Source organism: Halichoeres trimaculatus, unplaced genomic scaffold, assembly GCF_033239565.1.
Source record: "Halichoeres trimaculatus isolate MK-OKI-2021-1 unplaced genomic scaffold, fHalTri1.1 fHalTri1_scaffold_3, whole genome shotgun sequence".
In the NCBI taxonomy this organism is placed as follows: Eukaryota; Metazoa; Chordata; class Actinopteri; order Labriformes; family Labridae; genus Halichoeres; species Halichoeres trimaculatus.
Window position 1 is genome coordinate 24,144,162 of NW_027437181.1, and position 25,694 is coordinate 24,169,855.

Below are 25,694 nucleotides of genomic sequence, written 5' to 3' on the forward strand. Positions count from 1 at the left end.
TTTGAGTTTCTTTTTCTAACATTGTCTCCTTATAATGTTTCGTCTCACAATAATTTGATAATTTTCCCTGATACACTACAGTAACTGTGTTTGAAATCATATCTTACAGCCAAAGGGGAGCGGAGTGGTCAGGATACAGAGCACCTGGACTTCAAAGTGATGGTGGAGCCCAAAGATGTCCAGCCCTACACTGTCATCCTGGTGGCTTCTTCCAGACAGGAGAAGTCAGCATGGACCAGTGACATCAGTCAGGTACATGTTTCCACCTGTGTAATCTATGTAATTACCTTTTTCAAACAAAGCCATGGCTGGGCTGTGAAGTGGTGTTTTGGAGTAAGTCTTTCCAGAAGATTGGGATGCAAAGTTTCAGCAGTGAATGTGTGAACAACCTTTTGTTTTGGTTTGTAGAGGAGTGAAAGTTACATTCAGGCCTTCACACCAAAGACAGCATGGCTTATGACTGTCAGGGGTAGAAACTTGTCTCATCAGGTTTGTTATTTACCTTAAACCATGTTTTCTTCTCGTCTTTTCCATGCAGTGCATTGACAACATCCGCTGCAACGGACTGATGATGAACGCTTTTGAGGAAAACAGTAAAGTCAGCGTGCCACAGATGATTAAGTAAGAATCTAAAAGCACATACATTGACTGGCATTCTCCCGTCAGAGGAGACATGACTAATGCATGAAAAATGCATGAACTAACTTGCCAAACTAACTGTGAAGTATCTATATAATAGTAAGGAACCTCAGTGATATAATGTGATACCCAGACACAAATCTGAACAATCAAAACCTCAAGGTAAACCTAATTTAGCCTTAAAGAAAAAACAGATAGAGGCTAGTGAGAGGAACTAAAGAGACAACTGTTTTTTGTAAACTGATAACCCTTGTAACTTATGTTGATGCTTCAAGGAATGCTAGACTGCAATAATTTACTCTCCCAGATGTTTCAATGTTAGTTTTCTCTGATGGCTGCGTACATGACCATACACACGACCATAAAAAGTCTTCCAATGAGCTAAATTCTTGTGAGTCACATTCCTGAAATCTCTTTAACGCTACTGCAGGTCTGACACCAGCTTGTACTGTGATGATGTCGACATCCGCTTCAGCAAAATGATGAACTCCTGCAAGGTGCTGCAGATTCGCTACGCCAGCGTGGAGCGTCTGCTTGAGAGGCTGACTGACCTGCGCTTCCTCTCAATCGACTTCCTCAACACCTTCCTCCATTCTTACCGAGTCTTCACCAGTGCTGACGTCGTGCTGGACAAGCTCATCACCATCTACAAGAAGCCCATCAGTGCCATCCCTGCACGGTGAGTGAGCCAATGAGCCAAGGGTTTCAGAAATTGGAGTTTTTTTTAATTCACAGGAGAGAAACTTCAAATCTCTGGATTCTGGAAAAAATTCTAGTTCATCAAAAAATGTTGCAGCTGTATTCAGGCTCGCACAAATCTTATGGAAAGAGCTGCATTTGTGGAGGCTGACATCTGACATGTGACCCTGACCCCTGTTATACACCAGATACGTCTGCACAGTGCAACTCTGTTGCACTGCATCTTGACTGCATTTGTTAACTTACACAGGCTGCGTGTTAAAGTCCTGACAGACAGCTGGAGTCACAGACCGAGAAGTTCCCGCGCTTCTCTCCATACACAGGTGCATCCTTCGCTACCTTGCCATGGCTATAAATATCCAACAGGCAACGCGCGAATCTACGAATAAGGAAAAAAATGGAAGGAAAAGACGCACCAGGGAGAGACGCCCCAGTGGAGGGTCTCGTCCAATTCAAATGTCAGTAACAAAATACACCTCTAAAAATAACACACTGTCCAACACTGAACTCTTTTGTGTGTCACTCACGTAACTATAATTACTGAGAAGCTGCACCTGCAGAGTGTCAATGATGTGACAATAAAAAAGCAAAAAGCATACAAAAGTGGCAAGCCATGACAATATTTGTAGCCGCCTGCGGTTTACTCCCACGTTTGTATTTAACTTTCCAAGCACTGTCCACAGTGCAACACATGTTATGTGAGACAATGTAACTCCAATTACACAAAAATTTGTGAAAGGAATCTGATGGTAAAAAATATGCCTTTGTAGGCTGTTCCATTAGCATCTCCTTTTGAGCAGAGGCAGGACACTTGCCTTGGATTGGAAGGAAGTGGTTTCGGAGGCACTGCCTTCCAAGGCAAGGTACCTGGGCTTTGGGAAACAGCTATTGATTTAAATGAAACCAATTTGATCTGTTTGACGTAACGTAACGTAACGTAACGTAACGTAACGTAACGTAACGTAACGTAACGTAACCTAACCTAACCTAACCTAACCTAACCTAACCTAACCTAACCTAACCTAACCTAACCTAACCTAACCTAACCTAACCTAACCTAACGTAAGGGAGACACATTGCTGACGCATCCGGTGTATTTTAGCAATGACATTTTCCTGCCAGTCTCATTGTAGCACGATGATTAAAAACATTTGAGGTTGAATGGGGGGATTCATTTTCAAGAAAAGAACAACCAAGATATGTTCATAAGTAGCAGTGATAGATGGTAGAGTTTATAGCTTTGAACATGCTAGTGTTGTCTTGCTTCAGGAGACGCTCTTCCAACCACTTCACAACAAAGAAGACTTCATTTTTGAAGGGACGTGTTAAACCGGCAACGCTTGAAGATTTTGGCTCCAGAACTGCCCCCAAAAATCTAGAAGATTTCAATAGTGCATTTGCGGAAAGGAGCTCACTTTTAAAGTGTTACTGCTCTTGACCATGTTCTTGAGAAAAAAATTAGACTGATTTTTCTGAACTTCAATTCGTATGTATTTGATTTTAAAATTAACCAAACTACTATGAATGATATACTAACTTGATATCAGTTAAACTTATTAAGTCATGGTAATGTTTGCCTATCTGCCTATCAGCAGCTTCACAGAGACTCTCAGGCTCATTCCACATATTCAATTTGCAGCCTCCTTCTGATGTTTTCCAAATTTATATTTCACACCTGTCCCTCACATCATGCAGTCTTCCCTGTCAGATGGGAGGTCTCGGAAGACAAGGCATGATGCAAAAGCACACTCTGGCTGTATCCGGGAAATGTTTGCAAGGTATCCAAGACGGTGGGAGCAGCAGAGTCTGACACTATGACGACAGTTTTGCCTTTATATCAATGCTGCGTGTGTGCAAACTCACGTATTCACAGTACAAACAGAAAGGTGGTGAGCAGGAAAGAGTGTGAAGCAGCCTCATGACGTGCAAAAGCATCGTGCTGGTTGTATAACAGTAAACTAACCGCTAGGGGAGCTCTGAGGGCAAATAAAATGTGATCAAACTCCAGCTGTATCACTTAGACAACAGAAAAGTGTTATGTAAGTACCTTTCAGAAACAAGTATGTACCTTTAAATAATGAGGCACATCAATCTGCCGTACTTTTGAAGATGAGGCTACAGATGTGTGAAAGAGCCAACAAGTTAATTACGTGTGTGTGATTTGATATATTCCTGCACATTCTTTGATATGTGGAAGCTTGAAGCAGCAGAGTTTTAAGAGTTTTTAACATTAAACTCCACCACATACTGACCCCTGTAGCTTGACAGTCAAAGAAGGAGCTAAGTTTGAATTCCTCCACATTTCCTCCGGGGAATGCAGCATCAGAGCTGTAATGGTGCAGTGAAAAGGTGGGACCTCCCTGGTGTCTGAATCCTCTCACGTGGACTCTCTGTAAGCAGCCCGTCATGATATTATGGTCTGTCCAGGTGAACAGGGACAGGAGCAGAGGCACCGAGAGGTCACACCAACACATCCGCTCCTCTGACGTCTGTCCTCCGTCACGCTTAATTGGGTTCCTACGTCCACCCACCTCTCCTGAAGCCCTCCTCCTTCTCTCCCTCCTTCTTCCTTTCACCCTTTTTCCCTCTCTCACTTTTATTTTTCTTTCCACAAGTCTGACCATTCCCCTCTCCGCTGCGCTGTCACCATGGCAACCCTTCACTCTGCTGCAGGACCCCACCCTCTCCTTTTCTCTTCGTCTTCTCCCTGCCTCACTCACTCCATACCCTCCTCTCCTTCCCTTTCTCCCATCATCTGCAGCGGCTCTACGGTATTAAATATTGATGGAGGTGTTTTGCACCCAGACCCTTCTTTCCTCCTCTTCCTCCTCCTCCTCCCTTCTTTTGTCTTACACCTCTCTCCCCTCCTGCTTAATTATCTCCCCTCCACTTTTCTTGTCCTCTCTTGACATTCTCTCTTGTCTTTTGTGCTTTGTCTTTCTCACTTTCTTTTGACTTTCCTTTGCCTGCTTTTCATCCCCTCATTCTTGCATTCTTGCTCTTGCTGCTCTGCAAATTTAGATGAGGAGGCTCAACATGGCTGCAGCTACCACCACACGAGGCGGAAGGCTTCCCATCAGCCCACTTCAGCAGGTTTCTCTGTGGTGGAATCCTAACCCACCGTGTTGCTCCTGCCCCTGCCTCCAGCTTCACTGTTTTTTGCCCCCGTGTTGTTTTTTTCTCACTGCACCTCTGTCTCTGTCTCCTACTGCTCCCTCTCTGCCTGTCTCTGGCTCTCCTATCCTCTCTCCCCATGTCTCTGTGGGCCTCCCCTGGGCTGGTTGCTGTTGGCAGCACCCGTGCCTCCCACACTGTCACTTGACATGCTATTTATAGGCCTTCAGAGGGGGTGGCTCTCAGTGCAAGGAGGATGCTGTCTTAAACAATGTAGCTTAAATAAAAGAGGCAGGAGCTCCCAAAGAGCTGTGTGGTTAATGTCTTCCCTCTTGGCTCCTGTGCACAGACACCAGGTGTTCAGTGCACCTACGTCTGCACCATTTCTTTCTTTCTGCTCTCTCCAGTCCAGATCTCTGAGAGTGATTACCGAAAACTCAAAAATTTATTCACTTTAGTTTTCATGTTTTTTCGACTTTTCATGCCGTTCACCCTCCTCTCGTTTCCTCCTCTCTTCTTCGTGCAGTTCTTTAGAGCTTTTCTTCGCCAGCAGCCAGAACAACAAACTCCTATACGGCGAGCCACCCACGTCGCCGCGTGCCAGCCGCAAGTTCTCCTCCCCTCCCCCCCTCTCCATCACCAAGTCGTCCTCCCCCAACCGAAGACGCAAGCTTTCACTCAACATCCCCATCATCACAGGGGGCAAAGCTCTCGACCTGGCTGCACTCAGCTGCTCCCCCAATGGCTATGCAAGCATGCACTCCACCATGTCTCCTTTCAGTAAGACCACCCTGGATATCAACAAGTTCTACGTGTCGAGCACCATGGCCAGCAAGATCCCTGACGAGGGAGAGCCCAAAACTGAAGGCAAGGTGGAGGAGTCTGTCCTCAACAAGCCAGGTCAGATTCCTGTCTGAGGGAGTTCACTCAGGTTTAATAAGCTCCATTTATTTACTGCGTCTTTCTTTAACACATCTCTGGATGTCTTTGCTGACGCCTCTGAGCTCAACGTGTTTCTGTAAATTTCTGTAGTTCTTCTTTTTTTACCCTATTTTTCACAGTTGTGATTCCTTACCTCTGTCCAGATCTGTCCATGAGAGAGGAGTGTGATGAGGACCCGAGTCAGAGTGATGAAGCAGAAGCAGAAATGTCCCCTCCAAAGTCCCCATCAACACCCAAAAATGTCAAGTCCAAAAACTCTGGTACAGTATGAGGACGATAATACCACACTGTGTTGTCATTGAGTGATGTCCTCTTAAATCTGTTTATTTCTGAGATTGTTTTAGAGTTTTATGATCTACTTCTGAGTCCTAACCTACCAGAGAAAAAAAGAGTTGGCAAGAATGTTACAGCTGGCAAACCACAGTGGCTTACTGCTTGGTTTTAGTGACATAGTCTACTAGCCAGGGGAGTGTCTTGGCAAATGTAAATATGAATGAATAAAAATGATAATAGTAGATCATGCCAATTACAAGAAGAAAAAAAACACAAGTAATATTAACAGATTTACAGGTCACCTGTTTCTGTGTTACACCCTGAATGGGACTTTCAGTGATTAAGTGGTAGTTGCCAGAACAAGATTTAACAGAAAATTCACTCCAGTGTTGTGGTGATTTATCTTCTTCACTGTCTTACTGAGTAAGATTGTTGTAGTTGAGTCACCAAACTTCTTGTCCAAATCGAGTTTCAAGTTTCCAGTGTTTAAGTCTGAGTCACCAAAGAGGAGTTTTAATGGACATGGTGTTTAGTCTTTAAATGTGGAGCCTATGTTAAAAACTGCAGTTCATGGAGTATCCACTTGAGGCTGGCTGCAGAAACACACAGCGCCTCAGAAAACCTAGTTAAAAAACCCCAACTCATTTCTCTATAGGCATACATTGTACGGGGGTAAAGTCTTCATAAATTCTTCTTCTGGCTTACAAAACATTGACAAGAATGGCTCCTGCCTACCTGGGGTACCTCATCCAGGTCTACACTCCTTCTCGCCCACTATGCTCTGCTTGTCAAAGACGCCTGGTGCTCCCAGCCCAGCGGGGCTCCAAATCACTAGCCAGACTCTTCTCTTCTGTTGTGCCCAAATGGTGGAATGAATTATCTAACTCTACACGCTCTGCAGAGTCCCTTTCTACTCCTAAGAGATGTCTGAAAACTCATCTGGGAACATTAAAGCACTTGATCTGACCCCTCTGCGTTTTGTCCTCAGGGGTAGAATTAGTCAGTAGGTCTAAGACTCAGCTCTTGTGATTTTTCAGCACTACTACTGAATGATGTTGAAGCTTGTAGTATACTGTTGCAGCAATTAATTGTGGTTTGTTGGCTTGTTGATTATCCCCCCCCCAAAAAAAAATAAATAAATAAATAAATAAATAAATAAATAAATAAATAAATAAATAAATAAAAATAAATAAAAAATAAAAAATAAAAACCTTGCACTTAATGGCAGCACCTGAAGCCAAATAACTAGGTTTCCTTCTGTCTAAATTCGTGCTTGTGTTGTGCGTCACTCTGGACAAAAGTGTCTTCTAAATGAAACTGTAAACTCTAAATTCCTTAGGGACCCTGTAGGTTCACCTCATCCTAATTCAAACAAAACGAGGTTGAGTCAGGCTTTTCAAAAACTGGAGAGGTGTCGTTTACAGTTTCAGCTTTTCCCCGTCTTCTTCTCAGTTGCCCTTTGACATATTGAACATGCTGCGTTGCTTTTGCTTTTGTTTGCTTTGAAATCTTTAAAAGCTAAGCAAACATTTTGTGGCACCTCTTTAGCATCCTGGTAGGTGCTGTTGCTGAAAAAAGATGCCACTTCAACACCCAAACTTGCTTAAGTCTCCTACGAGGGTGTGAAGCTTCTAGCAGGGCTTTAGAAAAATACCTTGCCTTAAAATGATAAAGTACATATTCTCCTGTTTTTTTGTCAATAACCTTAAAGGGTCCAAGTTTTTATTAAATTAGACAGAGAGAAAGGGGCTTAGACAGGCTAAGTTTTCCCTTCTTCTTTGAAATCTTTGTACTTACCTTATTAGCTACTAATCTTAGCATTACTGAACAAATGCAATAGTACAAATGCATCTTTTTCTGTTCCAGTTTGTTGGGGTTCTTTTTCGTCAGCTCCATCATTCCAATTTAAAAAGGGAATCAGATCATGTTAACAGTACAGATAAAAGTAGTTTTCACTGTTAAATAACCCTGTTGCAGTGAAACGATCCCTACTACAACTGTCTGTATGAACAAACTTTTTTTTTCAGTAAATGAAAAGGGTAACAATAGCCAAATAAGGTCTTGATAAAAACCACCCACATCCTCCCGGCCCTCCCCACACCGCACTGAGAGGGAGCATCCCCCCCGTAGATCGTCAGGCACAATTCATCCCCAGTGTGTTCTCTTCCCACGGTGGTGGATACAAGGGAAGCCAGTGCCTTGTGTGAGTAGGTGGAAGGAAACCTTGTACCTTAGCAACGATGTGCATGTTCTTCTACATCGCCCCCGGCTGCACGGAGGAAGGCAGAGGGGGAGGGAGGGAGGAGGGTGAAAGAGAGAGGCAGACACGGTGAAGTGTACAGCGTCACTACCACAGGCTGCTGCTGCTGCACACACACTGCACTGGGCTGTTTTTAGCTCTCTGTTGCCCTCCACTGGTCAGCAGCCTATTTTTAACAGCACAATAAAATCACTAAGCCATTTTTCACCCAACCAATCAACTGGTAGCATTTTGAAGGTGCACATCAAAAAATATGAAATGAATGAAGTGGAAGTGTCCTTTAACTTTTCTATGGCAGTAATAAACAGTGATGAAATTATCTCTGTGCCCACTTCTCTCTGCAGAGTTTTCCCTGTTTTCCTTCAACAATGGCATGGTGGTGTCATCTTGCCGTGAGCTGGACAATAACCGCAGTGCCCTTTCTGCCGCCTCAGCCTTTGCCATCGCCACTGCTGGTGCCAATGAAGGCACGCCAACCAAGGAAAAGTACCGCCGCATGTCACTCGCCAGCACAGGTCAGTTGCATGGACGATGTAATTGAAGTTTTTCTGTCCTTCCCATTTCACCGGCATACAAAGAAACTGAAATCCCAACAAAATTAACTGGGCAAGAAAAACATTCCTTGGAGAAAAGATGCTTCATAATTTTACACAGATGTGCTAAACATTGCTCCACAACTTTGGTAGTTTAGACCTGATGAAGATGCTACAGTGGCTTTTAGTTCTTACATTTTATGTTTTTGTTGTTTTGCATGCTGCAAAGTTATAATGTAAGAGTAACTGCTAACATCTGAGTTTAGAAAAACCCTGCCCAGCCCAAAGTTATTCTTATGTTTGTGTTCTTCTAACCATAAGTCTAACTCCCAGTTTCACTCTTCATAAGAGTCAAGTCTGGATGAGGAAATGTGTGTCTTTAGCTTCAATTTTTCTTGAATTATTACAGGAACAATCCGTTTTTTTCCTCGACTAAAATCGTGTCAATTGTGGTTCCAGGTTTTCCCACAGATCAGAGAAATGGAGACAAAGAGTTTGTCATCAGAAGGGCAGCAACAAACCGAGTCCTGAATGTTCTGCGACACTGGGTCTCCAAACACTCCCAGGTAGAGTTCACATGCACTTTTATCCTGGTTTGCTGTACTTTTTTAGGGCACTGTAACAGAAAAGAGATACTGTTCACATTTTTTACATTGCTTTTTTGGTGTTTTTCCTCAGGACTTCGAGCTGAACATGGAGCTGAAGATGAGGGTGATCAGCTTCCTGGAGGAGGTGATGCATGATCCAGAGCTCCTAACGCAAGAACGAAAGGCAGCTGCAAACATTATCAGGTTAGTTTCTGTACTCACTGATTGACAGAAGAACTCTGAGTGTGTGTGTGTGTGTGTGTGTGTGTGTGTGTGTGTGTGTGTGTGTGTGTGTGTGTGTGTGTGTGTGTGTGTGTGTGTGTGTGTGTGTGTGTGTGTGTGTGTTGGGGGGGCACAGTCTGGGGAGCATAAAGTAGAAAAACAGCACATTAGTTTTCACATTAGTTTAATAGCTCAGAGACTTACACTTAATAATACTTTACACTAGCAAGGAAGCAGATAACTTTTTGGATTATTCTCTAGAAAAGACTGATCAGGCTTTTCTATCGAACATGAAGTGGACTGCTGGTTGTTCCTTGGACAGCCATTCATTACAATGACCAGCAGGGGGCAACTCAACCCGTTCCAAACAAATTAGATGATATGAAACATATCAAACACCTTAACTGTGTTTCTCATTTTATCAAACTTAGATAACATGTTTCAAGAGATTTGGTCATATACAAGTTTCACTAGTTTTTCAGTGGACAGCACAATGGTAACAAATTATTCCTCCCTTTATCGAAAAAGATTTCACAATGACAGAATAAAACATGAAGATATATCTATGGGGTTGACCTTGCCATTCAAACACAGTTACCTCTGGTTCCCCCCAAACAAGTCCTGATTTTAAAATAGCTTCTTTTATTTTAAACAGTTGCAATGGTTAAAGCAAAAAATATATATATGTGAAAAATGACACTTTCTACTGTTTCCTCATTAAGGACTCTCACCCAGGAGGATCCTGGAGACAACCAAGTCAGCCTGGAGGAGATCACACAGACGGTCAGAAAAAGATCTTCAACTCTAACTCTTGCCTCTTGAATAATTTGTGCTTTAATTGTGTTGTAACGGTTTTGTTTTCTTGTTTGCGTCAGGCCATGGATGACTGTAAGACTGAGCCGTTTGAAAGCCACTCTGCCCTGGAGATAGCTGAACAGCTCACACTGCTGGACCACCTGGTCTTCAAGGCCATCCCATATGAGTGAGTGCACACACACGCACACACACAACATGTGTTTGCTGGTGTTTATTCACATATATCAAAATATTTCACTTGCAGAGAGTTCTTTGGTCAGGGATGGATGAAAAATGACAAGAACGAGAGAACCCCATACATCATGAAAACAACAAAGCATTTCAACGACGTAAGTGTTTATCACGCTAGTATGCCAACAGATGCTATGTTTTTAAAGAGATATTCATACAGTAATTATTATCACCACGTCTTTTAATCAGGTCAGCAACAGGATTGCCACAGAGATCCTTCAGGTGGATGATGTCAGCATGCGAGCGGCAGTGATAGAGAAATGGGTGGCAGTGGCCGACATCTGTCGCTGTCTCCACAACTACAATGCCATCTTGGAGATAACTTCTTCACTCAACCGCAGCTCCATCTTCCGCCTCAAGAAAACCTGGCTCAAAGTCTCCAAGCAGGTACCAACATTTCTGACTCATCTTTGTTTCCATGTGTAGCATTAACTCCAATGTGAGGTCACAACACATGGCTCCAACACTGACTGGTTATTTATAAACTTTTAGTTCAAATCAAACAGAAATAAACACAGCAGTGATCTTCACATCTAGTTGTTATGAAGATGGAGAAGTACTTTCTAAAGTAAACGTTACGTATGAGTAAAAAAGAAAAGACAACATGCTCTGACATTGATCATTGTTCTTTTTGATGAGATCATTCTCATTCTGTACACATTCAGTGAACAAATCATTTTAAACATGTTCCAGGTTGCTTGCAATGATATATTTTTTTCTTTGACGCATGTTTTAGACAAAGACTGTGATCGATAAGCTACAGAAGCTGGTGTCATCTGAGGGACGATTCAAAAATCTGAGAGAAGCTCTGAAGAAGTCAGTATCTCTTCTCTTTCTTTTTCTATATTGCGGTGAAAATTTCAAAAACTTTTTTTTTAACTGGGTGTCAGATGTTTATACAATTCAACTTATCTCCTTCATCATCAGCTGTGACCCTCCCTGTGTTCCCTACCTGGGAATGTACCTGACAGACCTGGCCTTCATTGAGGAGGGCACGCCGAACTACACAGAGGACAACCTGGTCAACTTCTCCAAGATGAGAATGGTACAAAAACAAACATACACATGTTTTTTCTGTTTGAATCCAGTTTATCGTTTCTCAGGTCATATAACCATGTCTTTATTTGTCTCCAGATTTCTCACATCATCAGAGAAATAAGGCAGTTTCAGCAAACAGCTTACAAGATTGATTACCAACCCAAGGTAGGGTTATTAAGTTACTGGTTTGTTCTGCACTGTGATACTTGTTTATAAATATATCTTATTTATAATTGCATCACATTATGTACTTCCAGGGTTATTTTTCATGGTATGCAGAGAAGGTGCTACCTTAACGAGCATAAAAGACTCTAGGTTCTACTCTTATCAGTGCCAATATTAAATGATGGATTTTTAGAATCTAATTCATTGAAACTTACAAAATGTATAAATATTGAATTAAAAAGGGTAACTAAAATAAGAATTCTGTTTCATTAAAATAAACAGTCTACTAGTGTCAGACATAAAATGTGTACCAGCTTAAAAGATCTACTTTGTGCAACCTAACTTTTTGCAGATATTACTAGCATTATTGGACACTTATTAGAAGGTTTTTGGTCTGTCAATTTCCCAAAATGTCAGAAACCTGTTTTTATGTATTTATGTATTTATTTTTTGTAAGAGTAGCCCAAAGAAGCTTCTTCCAAAGTGGAGGTCGGGGCCACCATGGGGGTTACAAAACACAGATAATTGGTCATGCATTCAAAACTGTGTATTTCAATTTGGATTATTGTAAAAATATGAACAAAAATTTGGTTTTTACACTGAATGTATACAGGGTTAGTCAACACTTTTGGTTACTGTAAAGCCTAATAAACCTATTTTTCTCTGTTTCTTTTTGTTGCAGGTTGCAAAGTACCTGCTGGACAGCAGTACAGACCTGGATGAGGAAAGTCTTTATGAGGCATCTCTCAGAATCGAGCCTAAAACCTCATCATGAAGAGGATGTCTCTCTCAGCCCTCACACAGAGTGTACAGGAAGGATATATATTATAATGTACATATACTATTATTTGTATTAGACACAGTAGGCTGTGCCCTTCTAGTATGTGTTCCCCAATGGACTCGTTCTGTATAATCGTTATTAGAGGCAGAGTAGACGCCCAGAGTGGTTTTATTTATATAGTTACAGAGTATTTATATGTTATTTATTGTCTGAAATACCACTTTAAGTTGAAGTTATTTCCAGCCACAAAATTAAAAGATTGAGAGTATAAAGCAATGATTTTTGTTTATATCCTGATGGGAACATGCAGTATAAAGAGGCTTTCAATGACACATGAATATCAGTGCCAACCATTCAGCTTGGATTTTCAAGATAAAGATGACTACTATTTTTGAACAAGTCTCCAAACTAACATTTAGCCTTATCACTGCAGCACCTGTCACTTCAACCTTTTTGTCCCCAGTCACAGTTTAAAGTCAGAAATCCAGTTCCAATCCTGTTTTTCCACTTACTTGAATTGGTTAAACATCTTTGAGATTCAACATACTATATGAGAGGTTACCACACAATGTAACTACAACTTCTAGCTGATAAAGAAAAATGCAGATTGAGTGGAGTTAAAAACAGGAATGTTGACATTTTGAAATCTGAAAGTATGTCAGAGAAATTAATAGGTGAAAGATTGACTGCTGTTTTGTCATAAATTGATCAGGATTAGATGTTTGGAAAGTTTGGGTTAAATTGATTTGACCTTTGAATAACCTGGATGGAGTTTGTCAGCTAGGTGTGTCAGAGATGATTTTTTTTATGCTTTGCTGATCATCACCTTATTCCCCTGGTGGGCGACATGATGTACATATAGCATAAGCACCGGGCAGTGTATGTAGCAGATGTAATAATAATTATGAGCCACTTCAGGAAGTTAAATTCCCAGCTTCTACACTCAGACAGTGACAGAGATTTTATCTTTAATCCTCTCTGGCCAGTACATTATAGTTTTGCCTTAATGTCTAAACAGAATATAAACCACAAAAGTATGTAAACTATTTTGCTCAACAATTTGCCAATGACACAGAAGTATTGCTGTGTACAATATCCTGTACAGGCAGTCTGATGCATTTCCTAACGTGCAATGTGTTAAATACATATCCCTCAAAATGTGTTATCCTTATGATTGTTCAACTCTGTAACTTTTCTGTGTATGATACTTTAAAACAAACGTTGAAAACAACTTATAAGTGTAACACATTCTGTATCCTGTCTATTGTGTTAGCAGGATCTATACAGTAGTTATGTTGTGCTTATTCTTGGAATATTTATAGGTATTTTTTACAGGCTTTGTATAGAAAACACCTAAAGCTTAAGTGGCAGGCATGAACCACTTTCACGTGTTCAAATCCAACCTATATCTAGAACAGTATGTGTTCTGTATTTAAACCCCACCTTTGCACCTGAACCTTTACCCTCTAACAGGCACATCAAATGTTTGCAGTGAGCAATACCCAGTGGTATGAGAATTATCTTTCAGTTTGTTTCAACAGCTTGAGTAGTATTTCCAGTTTTGTATAAAAGTGTATTCTTTCCTGATTACCTCTTGTTAATAAATCTATTCTTTCTCAGGGGGAAACGGTGTCCTCAATGTGTGTTTCACGTTGTCAAAGCCTTTTTAGGAGCGTGCCCATGTTCGCTGTTCCCACAGACCTAAATTAGGCCCTTTGTTCACACAGTTCCCACATTTTTAAGTTTTCTTTTCTTTTCTTTCTTTCTTTCTTTCTTTCTTTCTTTCTTTCTTTCTTTCTTTCTTTCTTTCTTTCTTTCTTTCTTTCTTTCTTTCTTTCTTTCCCAAAATCTGGCTTTGATTGTGTAACTTGAGGAAATGATATCAGGGGTTTGGCATCTACAAGCTCTGCCTTGCATCAGCCGAAACCCTTTTTGACCAGCCAACTTTATATTTTCTTGTAACGACTGCGATTGTGATGGTTTCTATTGCTACTGGATAAAATTAATTCATTCAAACATTTCTATAAAGAGCTTCCAAAAAGTCTTGTGGGAGGACACCCTGGTGAAAAAATGTACTTTATTGTATTTCAGTTGTATTCATTTTTTTCAAAAGTATATTGAAAATGTATTTACATAAATTGTACTCTTTGTTAATATATGAAAAGTATACTAACACCATGCTTTAACACTAACACTTTTATCCCATTTTAAAATAGCTACACCATAATGCACTTTATAGAAATATATAACACAAAAATATACTTCAAGTAAAAGTCAAGTGTATTGGGTTTAAGTGTACTAATTTAGAATTTGATTTTACATATACTTTTGGTATTTTTAAAATGTACGCTTCAAATTTATTGTAACATACACTGAAAGCATATTTTAAAGGTACACATTTTAACATTGTAATATTAAGTTGGGGTGCTTTTTAAGTTATATTTGAATCAATTATGTAGTTATTTGTGCTTTTACCTCAGGACATTCTTTTGGAAAGTGTTCAATAGCATTTCTATGACAACACACTCGTCTTTCAGCCTGTGGTATACTGGTAATACATTTGCAAGAATGTGCGATGAAGAAAGTATAGCAAAGTAATACTAAAGTATATTGATTATTAACTGCTGAATATGCTCTTTTAGTATTTGGAAGAAGCCAATAGTATAATTGAGCATATTTTTACCAGAGCAGGAATATACTAAAAGTACAAAGCTAATATATGTTTAAGACACTAATTTTTTTTAATGTATTTCAAATACAACCAAAATAGTCTTTGATTTAACTCAATAAACATATATTAGTACATATTAAGTTGAATACTTAAAGTATACAAAATATACTTTAAGTTGTTCCACTTTGGCACATAAAAGTACACTCGATAAACTTGCAACTGATAAAGTTGAGCTTTATTACAATTTAATGACAATTAAGATATACTAAGTACAAAATTAGTTGTTCCAAAATAGCATGCTTTAAGTGAACTAATCATAAAGAAACTTGAAGTATATTGATAATAAGTGTGGCTTTAAGTATGCAAATTATGCTAAATTTTAGTAATATTATTAATATATCAATAATAATAATAATAATAATAATAATAATAATAATAATAATAATAATAATAATAATAATTATTATTATTATTATTATTATTATTATTATATTATTATATATTAATATTAATATTGTTAATAATTTAATATTTTTTAAAATGTCCAAGAAATGTGGGAACATTGGGCGTGGGAACACAGAGCTGAGCTCAGCCTATCAACCTTGTATTTGTAGTTTTCTGGTGGTGGAGATCATATGGGGGTGGGGGGGTGTAAAGGGGTATTACAAAAGAAGCCGAGTCATGTGACGCAGTCACGGCTTTAAGAGGGCAAGCATGGCGCCCGGTGTTGTTTGGTTAATCAGCACCGTTTTTACTTTAGTAAATCTAACACCTTTAGTTACACTCAAAGGTAAGTGACGTTTTTTTAATTCATTATTGCACAAAAATGTCGCTGTTATCTTTACTACTGCGTCCCGTAAAAACAAACCTGAGGACGGTATAACAACAAGTGCTGCCATACGGTAAGTGGAGCTCCGGACTAAACCTAACATTTATGGCTACAACACGTCATATTTTCCAATGAGATGAAGCAGTCCCACTACCAAAACACAAATATAACTCCACTAAAGAATAAGCGAAATGCAACTATATTATTGTGATGCCCATACAAGCCATCCAAAGTTTTGTAAGTAAATAATTAAAGTGCATTGTGCAAAGTATCACTATTACATCCTCCACCAGATAAGTATAAGTGCATCCAATCACTGAGACAAAACACTGCGCATTGTCGTCGAGGAAAGTTTACTGTTTGATACCTATCAGAAGTGGCTAAGCCAAAGTTTAAATTGAGAATTTCTTCGATTGATTTTAACTATTGGCCTTTCTCTGTCCCATCAGATGAACATCATTTCAAACAGTGGATGATACAGGTAAAGTGTGTACACAGAAAATCACTGAAATATACTCTTATCAGTCTTTGAATGGCTTATAAACATGCTTCATACACATCTTTGTTTTTAATATGCAGCACAACAAAGTCTACTCAACTGAGGAGTACTATCATCGACTACAAAAATTCATAGACAACAAAAGGATGATCGATCATCATAATGCAGGAAATCACTCTTTTACAAGTAAAGTCCAGTGTTGCTCATATAAACTAAAAATTCAAAATGTTTAATCAAAACGTATGATATCTCACAAGGTTTATTTTCCAAATCTAGTGGGCCTGAATCAGTTCTCAGACATGTCATTTGAGGAATTCAGGAAGTCGTACCTGCTGACACAGCCTCAGGTATGATACATCTCAACAGGTTATTCCACAGGTGCTCTTACACAAATACATCTTGTTTGTTTGTTTGTTTGATGATTCCTGTCTCATGCAGAACTGCTCAGCTACTCAAGGGCATCATGTCAGCCGGACTCGTCCAAACCCCAGGTCTATAGACTGGAGGAAGAAAGGGAAAGTTGTAACTCCTGTGAAGAACCAGGTATTTTATAAAGAGGTTTTTAAATGATCTTGCAAAGTCTCCCTTCTAGATATATGACTGATTGTAATTCACACTTGTAGTCAAAATGAGATTATCAGCATCAATACTAGCCAAATGTTAGCTAGCTACAAGTTATTCATGACAGTGTACGTGAGACTCCAGGCCAGAAGGTGGTGATGCAGTCCAATTAAAACAGATCCTCCTCATAGCATCTATAACGGGACATTACACTAAGGATACAATTCAACTCCCCTCTAAATTCAAAACTCAGACAGATCCCCAAAGTGCCACTGTTACATTCATAGATGCTCTTTTTTATGAAAGTGAAGAGTTGTACGAGTTAGTGTGTGTTTGTGTCTTTAGGGTCACTGTGGGAGCTGCTGGACTTTCTCTACCACTGGCTGTTTAGAGTCTGTGAATGCTATTGTCACTGGGAACCTAGTACCTTTGGTGAGATCTGTGTTTGATTATTCACAGCATTTGCAGATCTCACATATGAGACTCTAGATCCAAAAGGTCACATCATGGATCACCCAAAGTATTGACTTCTGCACTACAACATTCAAACTTCCATGATAACTGCAGACCTGTGTTTAAAAACGTAATTCAGTTTATTTCTTTAACAGTCAGAGCAGCAGCTGTTAGACTGTGCCCATAACTTCAAGAATTATGGATGCATGGGGTAAGATACATGTAATTGTTGTTACAATTTGTCATTTTTTGTTGTTATAGCTATAAAAAATAACATATAAAGAGTGTGAGGCTGTCTAAATCTTTCTTGTTTTTTTTTTTTCAGTGGGCTCCCCAGTCAGGCATTTGAATACATCAAATATAACAAGGGCCTTATGACAGAGGAAGACTACCCTTATGAAGGCCATGTATGTCTTTTCCCAATCAATGCCTCATGCTAATCTATGTCTGATACAAAGAAAAATCTCAATTAACAAATTGTGTCCTTGTGATTGTAGGAAGACACTTGTCGTTTTAACCCTTCACGTGCGGCTGCTTTCATCTGGGATGTTGTCAACATAACAGCTGTGAGTAAATAAGTTTTAGCATATTGGTATGAAGGGGCAGGTACACACAGCTTTTAGGACTCCACGATACAAGTGTCAACATTCTTTCATAATTAAAAAATCGTTTAACTGTACCCACTACAATATGTTTTTTTAAATATCAGCATTTATGTGTCCACAGTATGATGAAAAGGCCATGGTTGATGCTGTGGCCTGGCTCAACCCTGTGTCCTTTGCCTTTGAGGTCACGGCTGACTTTATGCACTACAAAGAAGGTGTTTACTCCAGGTGAGCCAATGACCTTATTCATTCTCCAGAACATGTGTATGTAGTAAGATATTTCACATAGAAATATGATGAGATGAGAGGGGGAGCACATAGTTTCTTTCCTTTGTACCTGCTTATCCATTGTACAGTACAACACAATAGAGAAACTTATTCCATAAATCCCCCAGCACAATAGTAATTTATGCATGCAAGAGGATTATTGAGTGCTTATAAGTCAACAAGCAAAATCTGCAGTGACAGAAATCAAATTACCAATTCATAATAGCAATTACATATTTTAGATTTTTGGCTATTTCACAAACCCACAGAATTGTATTTATTTTTATTTGCATATACACCAAAAGTTTGAGATTTAGTTTCGTGGCTACTTAAACTCAAACAGTTTTCTGCCTTGCAAGCATAGAACAAGTCTGCCTGTAATAATGGGCTATATAGATATTTGTTATGAGACTCAGAGCTATGAGTGTGGGATCCACTGTATTCAACTTTCTGCTGTAAAAGACAAAAATGGTTTTAGATGTTTTCAAGCCACCAGCTGATGTGAATCAGCATTTTGAAGGCTTAATTTCAGATTCTCTTAGTTTTGTTTGACCTGTGTTTTCATGGATCATGTTTGTGTCTTGAAACAGTTGTACAGTTGCACCTTTGCGTAGTTGCAGATATCACTTATCCTTAAGAAAGATGTTAAGCCTATTGTTCTAAAAACCATCCATGTTGTCTGTTCAGCCTGCAGTGTGAGAAAACAGCAGACATGGTGAATCATGCAGTCCTGGCGGTGGGTTATGGAGCTGAAAAGAACGGCATGCTTTATTGGATTGTGAAAAACTCTTGGGGCACAGCCTGGGGGATGGACGGGTAAATATAGTCTGTGTAAGCGAGTGTGTATTTCAGCGTGATGGTTTGTACCACCTTTCAGACATGATGGACACCTCTCCCTCTTCATTATTCCTCCAGGTATTTTTTCATTGAGCGAGGAAAAAATATGTGTGGACTGGCTGCTTGTGCTTCCTACCCTCTTCCTTAAGTGGACTAAAACTCAGGAACTCTCATCCAGTCGACAAAAGGAGTGAACACAACTCCATACTGTCATGCTAACCAAAGTGTTTGATGTGCAAGTCTGTTTTTTCATTAATGTGTACATTATTGTGTTTATGATTTAAATGAAATAGGACATTGTAAAATCAGTATATGATGTAATTTATATTTAGCTTAAATCAAAGTATATTTAGCATTGTTACAATCCAAGGAAACTGCTCAGGGCTACTCAGTATCAACATTTATGTACAATTAAACCTGCCTCCATTTCTGGTTTTATATAATGTATTCTATGTAAAGTGTTCCAATATGTTTTGAGATTAAATACACAATCAACTACACTTTGCTGTTCTTTTATTTTTCTGTTGGGGTTCTGTAAGTGTCGATGTTATCTGCACAGAGCACAAAAAGTGTGTCCTAGTATTTTTAGTATGCCTGTTCAGATGCTTAAACCACCGTTGTACCATATTCAAAGAAGAACATTTTCTCCAGATCAGCTGTTTTTCTCTGAGTATCCTTTACCAGACAAAATTATGTTTCACATGCATCTTTCAGTAGATTGTCTCTGACCTACACAGGGTTCTCTCTTGGAGATGGACATTTCTCCATACTCTGAAACAACCTTTCTGTGGAGATCAGGTTAGCAGACTCTTCATCCTCTTTTAAATCTCTCTCAAATGACACATTTTTATCAATGTGCTTTTTAGAGGAAGTAATACCTCAGCATGTTTTAACCCTCAAAAATGTTTTCAAGTCTTTCTCAGGCAATATCACTGGCAGGATCTTTAATCTATAATCTTCTATTGTTTCAATTGTTTGAATCTTTTACAATTTTTATTTTCCTGATTTTTTTATTTAATCTAATGGTGGATTTTAGCCTAAACTGTTTGATTCTCTTCTTATCTCTTGTGTTTTTAACCTCACCCTCCTCACATTTCTGTTTTATTGTTTATTTTTATTTTGTGAACCACTTTGTAACTTTTTTTCAACAAGTGCTATACAAATGCGTTTTATTAGTGTTGTTATTGTTGTTATTATTAGTATCATACTCAGGCCAGTGAGATGTCAAACACTTGTAAATGTGCAATTATATGTCACAGGACAATCTCAAGCTTTTCAGTATACCACTGGTTTGTAAAAAAAAAAAAAAAAAACTATATATATTCTATGTATAAGTTTATTATAGCCTGTTTCTACCTGTATAAAAAATAGAAAAAAAAGTAAAAATAAATAAATAAATAAATAAAAATTTTGGTAAAGTTAATTTTATGATAGAGTCTCACAAGCATCATGAAGGACCTCATAATTTTGATTTAGTAGCTCAGTATTACGGAATATTATCTCATTGTTATGACAAGTATATTTATGACTTCCATTTTTTTCTCTTCAATTTTTCCTTTATTTTTAACTGCCATAAATGGACTTTCATAGACTATTTAAAAGGAGGAGAACAATTTTCACCCTCATTCACGTAGCGTTATTTTAGGACCCACTTGTGTTAAACCTAAGAGGTTTCACCATCAGCTGAGTTCACTCCCTCATAGTTTAACCCATTGCCTGTATGAACCAAGACATACCACGGGGTGGCGACATCAGCCCTAGCTCTGGGAAGCCAAAGCTGTAGAAAGAAGTGAAGTTATCTATCAAATAGGAGGACGCCCATTGGCTCGTTGAGTAAAAGGAACAGCCCCTTATTCTAATGACGTAAACTATCCAGCCAATCACCGAACAGTTGTTGGTTTCACAACACAGAGGGGCGGGAGTACTTACAAAACATTTGTAGCATGTGGCGCCAATCGTCATCCGCTGTGTTATCTAATTGTGGATTCGCCTTCCAGCCGTGAGGTGTACCTGTAAGACTTTCTTGCACTTATTGCTGGCGGGTTTTCTCATATCGTGACAACTGGACCGATATGGCGACAAGACGAGCAAAGCGCGAAGCTGGCGTAAAGATGCAGCTGCTTGTGAGTTTCTCTCTTACCTTACTTCATTTCACCAGACTCGTCTAAACTTGCTGCTAAATATGAGTAGCATTACAAATGTGTGAAAGCCGAAATAAGCTGCTTGTTGTTTCCTTGAAACACCTGCAGAGTTAAATTGAGCGGCAACTTGTGATTTGGTTCTTGGTGTAAAATGTTACCGAACAGGAGCTGACCCCCGAGAATCTCAAGGAACCAGTCCGAAGATCATCACGACGCGTCCTGGCTCCTAAGCGCCTCAAATACTCTCCAGTTAACAGCCCTGATGAATCACAGAATAAACCAGTAAGAGAAAATAAAGAAAGAGAAATCTGTAAAGCAATATTTTTGTGTATGCTGGTGTAAATATGTCTATATGTATCATCAATAGAAAACTCGAGCGCAAGATGACAAAACCAGCCAGAAAAACCTTAAAGAAATTAAAAAGGAGGAAGACATTGAAAACAGTGATGTGGAGCATCCACCTGTAAGTATGAAAACACATACATACAACAGAGGAACGGTCAAGATAACTTATTTGTTTCTATATTCCATATTATGCAGAGTCTATGCACTTCTGAAGAGTAACTATCTTTGTGTAACACAGGGTGGACAAAGAGGACTTTCAGAGTATGAGCTGGAGCGTCTGGAGAACATTAGGCAGAACCAAGCCTTTTTATCCTCCATCAACTTACTCCAGGTAACTCCAATCATGGACCACCTAGGAATCCAGCTTCTCTCAATACATTAACAACCAGAATAGGTTTAAGTTTTACTAATGTGAATAGAAAATGTGTATATCCAACCTGGAACAGACATTATAGTTTGCATTTCCAGTTACTATCATTGTAGATTGGCCTTAATGTAGTTAATCTAAACAAATAAAGCAGAAGTTTTGATTGTTATATTTCTGTCCTAAGGCAACCGAGGGGCTGAGGCAGCTGTCACGCCCAAAACCATCACAGAGGGGTCTCATGAGGTACAGTTGGCTGACAGCCTGTTATTATTTCTTACTTAGTTTAGAAAATGAATTTCAGTTGGTTAAAGGGCAACATCAAAATTGTGTTGTTTGGTGAGTTTGAGGAATTAACTTTCCTGAATGCACATTATACTCTCAAATTTGGGTAATCTGTCTTTCTTGAATGAAGATTTTTTTTTTAGGTATTACTTTTATTATATTATTACTTTTTTGTCATGTCAAAAAGTGATTATGTTTTTTGTGACTGTTGGTCTCAGTATATCAATATAAAATGTAAGAAAATCCAAACAGAAGAGAGAAAAGTGCCTCTGATGTTGACAGTATGTTTGGTGTATGTGGTTGCAGGTCACAGGCCTCTGTGAAAGAAATGCTGCCAGCTCGAAAGTCTCTTCGTCTCCAAAAGAAGGAGGCAGAGGTCCTGACCCTGCCTCCTGAATCAAGCGGCGTATTGGTCTATGAAGAGGTGGCTGCATATTGATAACTTAAACACTAAAGTCATATGAAAATCCTTCTTTGTGTCTATATTTTTCTTTGTTTTTTTTTTTACTCACATCAAAATTTACTTGCTTTAAAGTCTACTCCTCTCAAGAAGCCTCCTGGTCCTCTTCCAATGGATCCCATCAACATGGAGGAGGGCAGCAAGCTGCCGCCAAACCTTGTTGAGCTCTGTTCAGAGGTAGGAGCTGACGTCCTTTTTGCTGTTCAAGTTCTCGTTTTACTCTGCTTTTTCTTAATGTCCCCTGAAAATAAATGACTGAAAAATCAATCTAAAACTGTTTTTGAATTTTTGCCCCTGGATACATTTGCACTTTTCGCATGGTGTGATTTGTATATTACAGCTGCTTCACAGCCACTTTGTACAGCTGAACCGTGCTTTTTCTTTTCACAGGATTCAACACCAGACAAAAAGACAAAGCTCAGCCTGAATGAGTAAGATCTTAAGATTTGATAGCACTGCTTAAAAAAGCTCAGCAGCGACTACTTTGCCTCTAAAGCATTTACATTGGTGAATTTTGAAACAGTAGCAACTTGTTTTCGGCAGGTAGTAGCTTAAACCTCTCACTGGTGTCTTTACTCAGGTACCGCTCAGCCCTGAAGAGCATGAGGATTTCTGAAGACAACGTGGCCAAAGTGGTGAAAGATCGCATCTTCTCTGCTGCCTTTCATCCCTGCTCCAGCAGCCTTTTGATGGCCACAGGGGACAAGTGGGGTAAAGTGGGACTCTGGAAGTTGGTGAGTCTTCTTGCCTCTGTCCAACAGTTTAATTTATAAAGTTGAACAATTATGAGTAATTTACAGGATGATGTTAAAACGTTGATTTTCTCCTAGGATATTCCCGGGAGAACGCTGTGTTTATTGAAAAACTCTGTTTGTCTCCTAGGGTGGTGACTGGGCTGATGATGGCGTGCTGCTCTTTCAGCCTCACACACGTCCAGTAGGCTGCATGTCGTTCTCTGCCGCTCATCCCACTCACCTGCTGAGCCTCAGCTACGACGGATCTCTGCGCTGCATGGACGTCGAAAAGGCTGTCTTTGATGATGTGAGAGCAAATCTTATTTACTATAAATATAAATGTTTCAACATGAATCACATAAGTTTAAACTTGTTTAAAGTTCACCAGCTTGTCTGTGTGTACATTATTTTAGGTGTATGACATCGGGGACGGTCTGAAAACATTTGATTTTATGTCTCATGACTGCTCCACACTGGTGGTTGGAAACTGGTTTGGAGAAGTTGCCATTGTGGATAGACGGACTCCAGGGTAACATACTGCTGATGATCTGTATGAAATTATTTAACTTATTAATTTTTTAAACCTTTTGTTATAATGAACTCTTCCACTTTTTGTTTTCTGTTCAGAAACTCACACGAGTCCCTTCACTCTGTGGACCCCAAAACACTGCGCTGTGTTAGCGTCCATCCTCTACAGAAGCAGTATTTTGCTGTGGCAGAAAGCAGGTATGTCTGAGGAGATGTTATATTTCATTTTGTTGTAATTTTTTTAAACGTTTTTCTTTCTTAATTTTGTAATGTTAATATTGTGCTCGTTCTGCTCTTGCCTGCAGGGTAGTGAGTATTTACGACAGCAGATGCCTTAAAAAGTCAAAGAGCCCAGCAGTCTCCCAGCTGTATGGACACTCTTTGAGCATATCTAGTGCTTATTTCTCCCCTAGTACCGGAAACAGAGTCCTCACCACCTGTATGGATAACCACATAAGGTAAGAGCCACTTATGCTACACCCATTATTCTTTGTTGTGTTATCCCAGCCTGGTTTTCATCCCGGACTCTTTTCACAGGGTATACGACACATCAGCAATGACTTCTAGCTCTCCTCTGCTGTCATCTATCAGGTGAGATAAAGTTTTGTTTTGTTATTTTCTGCCTTTTTCCACGGAGCTCTTGAAACTAAAAAATACTCAACCTGTTATCAACCTTCATTTTTAGACATGACGTGCACACGGGTCGCTGGCTGACCAAACTGTCAGCTGTGTGGGACCCTAAACAGGAAGACTGCTTCGTAGTGGGGAGCTTGGCGAGGCCTCGAAAGGTGCAGGTGTTCCATGAAAGCGGGCAGCCTCAACACTCCTTCATGGACGATGAGAATCTGAGCACAGTTCAGTCTGTCGTCCTTTTCCACCCCACAAGAAATGCCATGCTGGGTGGCAATGCTTCAGGGCGCGTGCACGTCTTCTCTGACTGAGAAAAGACCAAAATCTGCACGACCAAAAGCTTCTCTTGTCCTTACAAGGACAGATTAGGAACATGTTTACACTCCAGTCGTACATTGTAGATGTAGCTGCTTAAACATATTGTGACAGAGTTGTAACTAAAATCACAATATTAACAGTTTTTTTTTAAATAGCCAGTCACATATGAAAGTTATAAATGTTCAGAGAGATGTTGTATTTAGTTAAATTACTGACACACTTTGAGAGAACTCTGTATCTGTAACGGACTATAACAAACAGCCTAAAAAGTTAATACACCACATAGTTAACCACCATCTATGTGCCTTAAACAACATGATAGTGTGCTAAATCTTTGTTTTTTTTTTACATTTGAGGTGCTCTTTAGGATATACTCGGTGTTAATGGAGCCAAACTCTTCAGTTTTCGCTTTTCAGGAGGTTGAAGTTTTTGTTTTGTTTTGTTTTTTTTTTAATAATACCGTAGGTGCATTTCCATTAAATGTGTAGAAGTTCTAGTACTACATGTAAATCATCAAAAAAATGATCAACTTGTCAGTTTAGTTACTGAACCTTATTGGGGTCAACATGGACCAAGACTTGTCCCTGAAACCACTTAATGTCCTGCTCAGTCTTCAGAATAATCCCAAATCTTTTGGTTGTGATCAATAGATACAGAGTCTGAAAACACTGACAGACACTGGAGGTTTTAGATATTTTTAGTTGTTTTGCTTGTTATTTGTGTGTTTCTGGTTATCTATTTCTCACATTCCTAATGTCTTGCAAAGCCAAGACAGCTCCTTCAAATGAGATCTCTGTATATTTTTGTTGTACGTGTGAAAAAGCCTGTAACAGAGTTGTGTGTTTTTCTATTTTTTTATTTGTTGCT

At 39.4% G+C, this 25,694-nt stretch overlaps 3 protein-coding genes across 3 annotated transcripts in view; all 3 read left to right on the top strand.

Annotated features, from left to right (window-relative positions):
• Positions 1–13,918, top strand: part of LOC141787534 (ras-specific guanine nucleotide-releasing factor 1-like) — a 28,561-nt gene extending 14,643 nt beyond the window's left edge. The window contains exons 12-27 of the mRNA XM_074666015.1: positions 110–252; positions 539–621; positions 1,070–1,318; positions 4,979–5,352; positions 5,538–5,654; positions 8,272–8,442; positions 8,920–9,026; positions 9,139–9,251; positions 9,992–10,052; positions 10,145–10,251; positions 10,330–10,414; positions 10,506–10,703; positions 11,053–11,132; positions 11,244–11,361; positions 11,451–11,519; positions 12,202–13,918. Of these exons, the coding sequence (XP_074522116.1) occupies positions 110–252; positions 539–621; positions 1,070–1,318; positions 4,979–5,352; positions 5,538–5,654; positions 8,272–8,442; positions 8,920–9,026; positions 9,139–9,251; positions 9,992–10,052; positions 10,145–10,251; positions 10,330–10,414; positions 10,506–10,703; positions 11,053–11,132; positions 11,244–11,361; positions 11,451–11,519; positions 12,202–12,294 (2,168 nt within the window). The 3' untranslated portion in view covers positions 12,295–13,918. The remainder of the gene's footprint in view (positions 1–109; positions 253–538; positions 622–1,069; positions 1,319–4,978; positions 5,353–5,537; positions 5,655–8,271; positions 8,443–8,919; positions 9,027–9,138; positions 9,252–9,991; positions 10,053–10,144; positions 10,252–10,329; positions 10,415–10,505; positions 10,704–11,052; positions 11,133–11,243; positions 11,362–11,450; positions 11,520–12,201) is intronic.
• Positions 13,919–15,648: 1,730 nt separating this feature from the next.
• On the top strand, positions 15,649–19,944 carry LOC141787535 (pro-cathepsin H-like). Its single transcript, XM_074666016.1, has 12 exons — positions 15,649–15,761; positions 16,250–16,281; positions 16,380–16,485; positions 16,576–16,646; positions 16,738–16,842; positions 17,206–17,292; positions 17,469–17,524; positions 17,639–17,720; positions 17,811–17,879; positions 18,040–18,146; positions 18,873–19,001; positions 19,101–19,944. The coding sequence occupies exons 1-12, from the start codon at positions 15,686–15,688 to the stop codon at positions 19,168–19,170; spliced, it is 990 nt and encodes a 329-aa protein (XP_074522117.1). The 5' UTR covers positions 15,649–15,685; the 3' UTR covers positions 19,171–19,944.
• Positions 19,945–20,945: 1,001 nt separating this feature from the next.
• On the top strand, positions 20,946–25,693 carry wdr76 (WD repeat domain 76). The gene is made up of 15 exons (XM_074666063.1): positions 20,946–21,145; positions 21,329–21,445; positions 21,531–21,626; positions 21,747–21,839; positions 22,060–22,118; positions 22,464–22,581; positions 22,693–22,794; positions 23,008–23,048; positions 23,198–23,351; positions 23,500–23,658; positions 23,765–23,880; positions 23,979–24,077; positions 24,185–24,337; positions 24,417–24,470; positions 24,565–25,693. Exons 1-15 carry the CDS (start codon positions 21,095–21,097, stop codon positions 24,818–24,820), a joined length of 1,668 nt encoding a protein of 555 aa, XP_074522164.1. The 5' UTR covers positions 20,946–21,094; the 3' UTR covers positions 24,821–25,693.
• Position 25,694: the final 1 nt, after the last annotated feature.

Coding starts and splice junctions, on each gene's coding strand:
- LOC141787535 (XM_074666016.1), top strand. CDS start 15,686: ATGGCGCCCGGTGTTGTTTGGTTAATCAGCACCGTTTTTACTTTAGTA. Junction 16,486..16,575: donor AGGAAATCACTCTTTTACAA/GTAAAGTCCAGT, acceptor TTCCAAATCTAG/TGGGCCTGAATCAGTTCTCA. Junction 16,647..16,737: donor ACCTGCTGACACAGCCTCAG/GTATGATACATC, acceptor TGTCTCATGCAG/AACTGCTCAGCTACTCAAGG.
- wdr76 (XM_074666063.1), top strand. CDS start 21,095: ATGGCGACAAGACGAGCAAAGCGCGAAGCTGGCGTAAAGATGCAGCTG. Junction 21,840..22,059: donor CCTCCATCAACTTACTCCAG/GTAACTCCAATC, acceptor TTCTGTCCTAAG/GCAACCGAGGGGCTGAGGCA. Junction 22,582..22,692: donor GCGTATTGGTCTATGAAGAG/GTGGCTGCATAT, acceptor CTTGCTTTAAAG/TCTACTCCTCTCAAGAAGCC.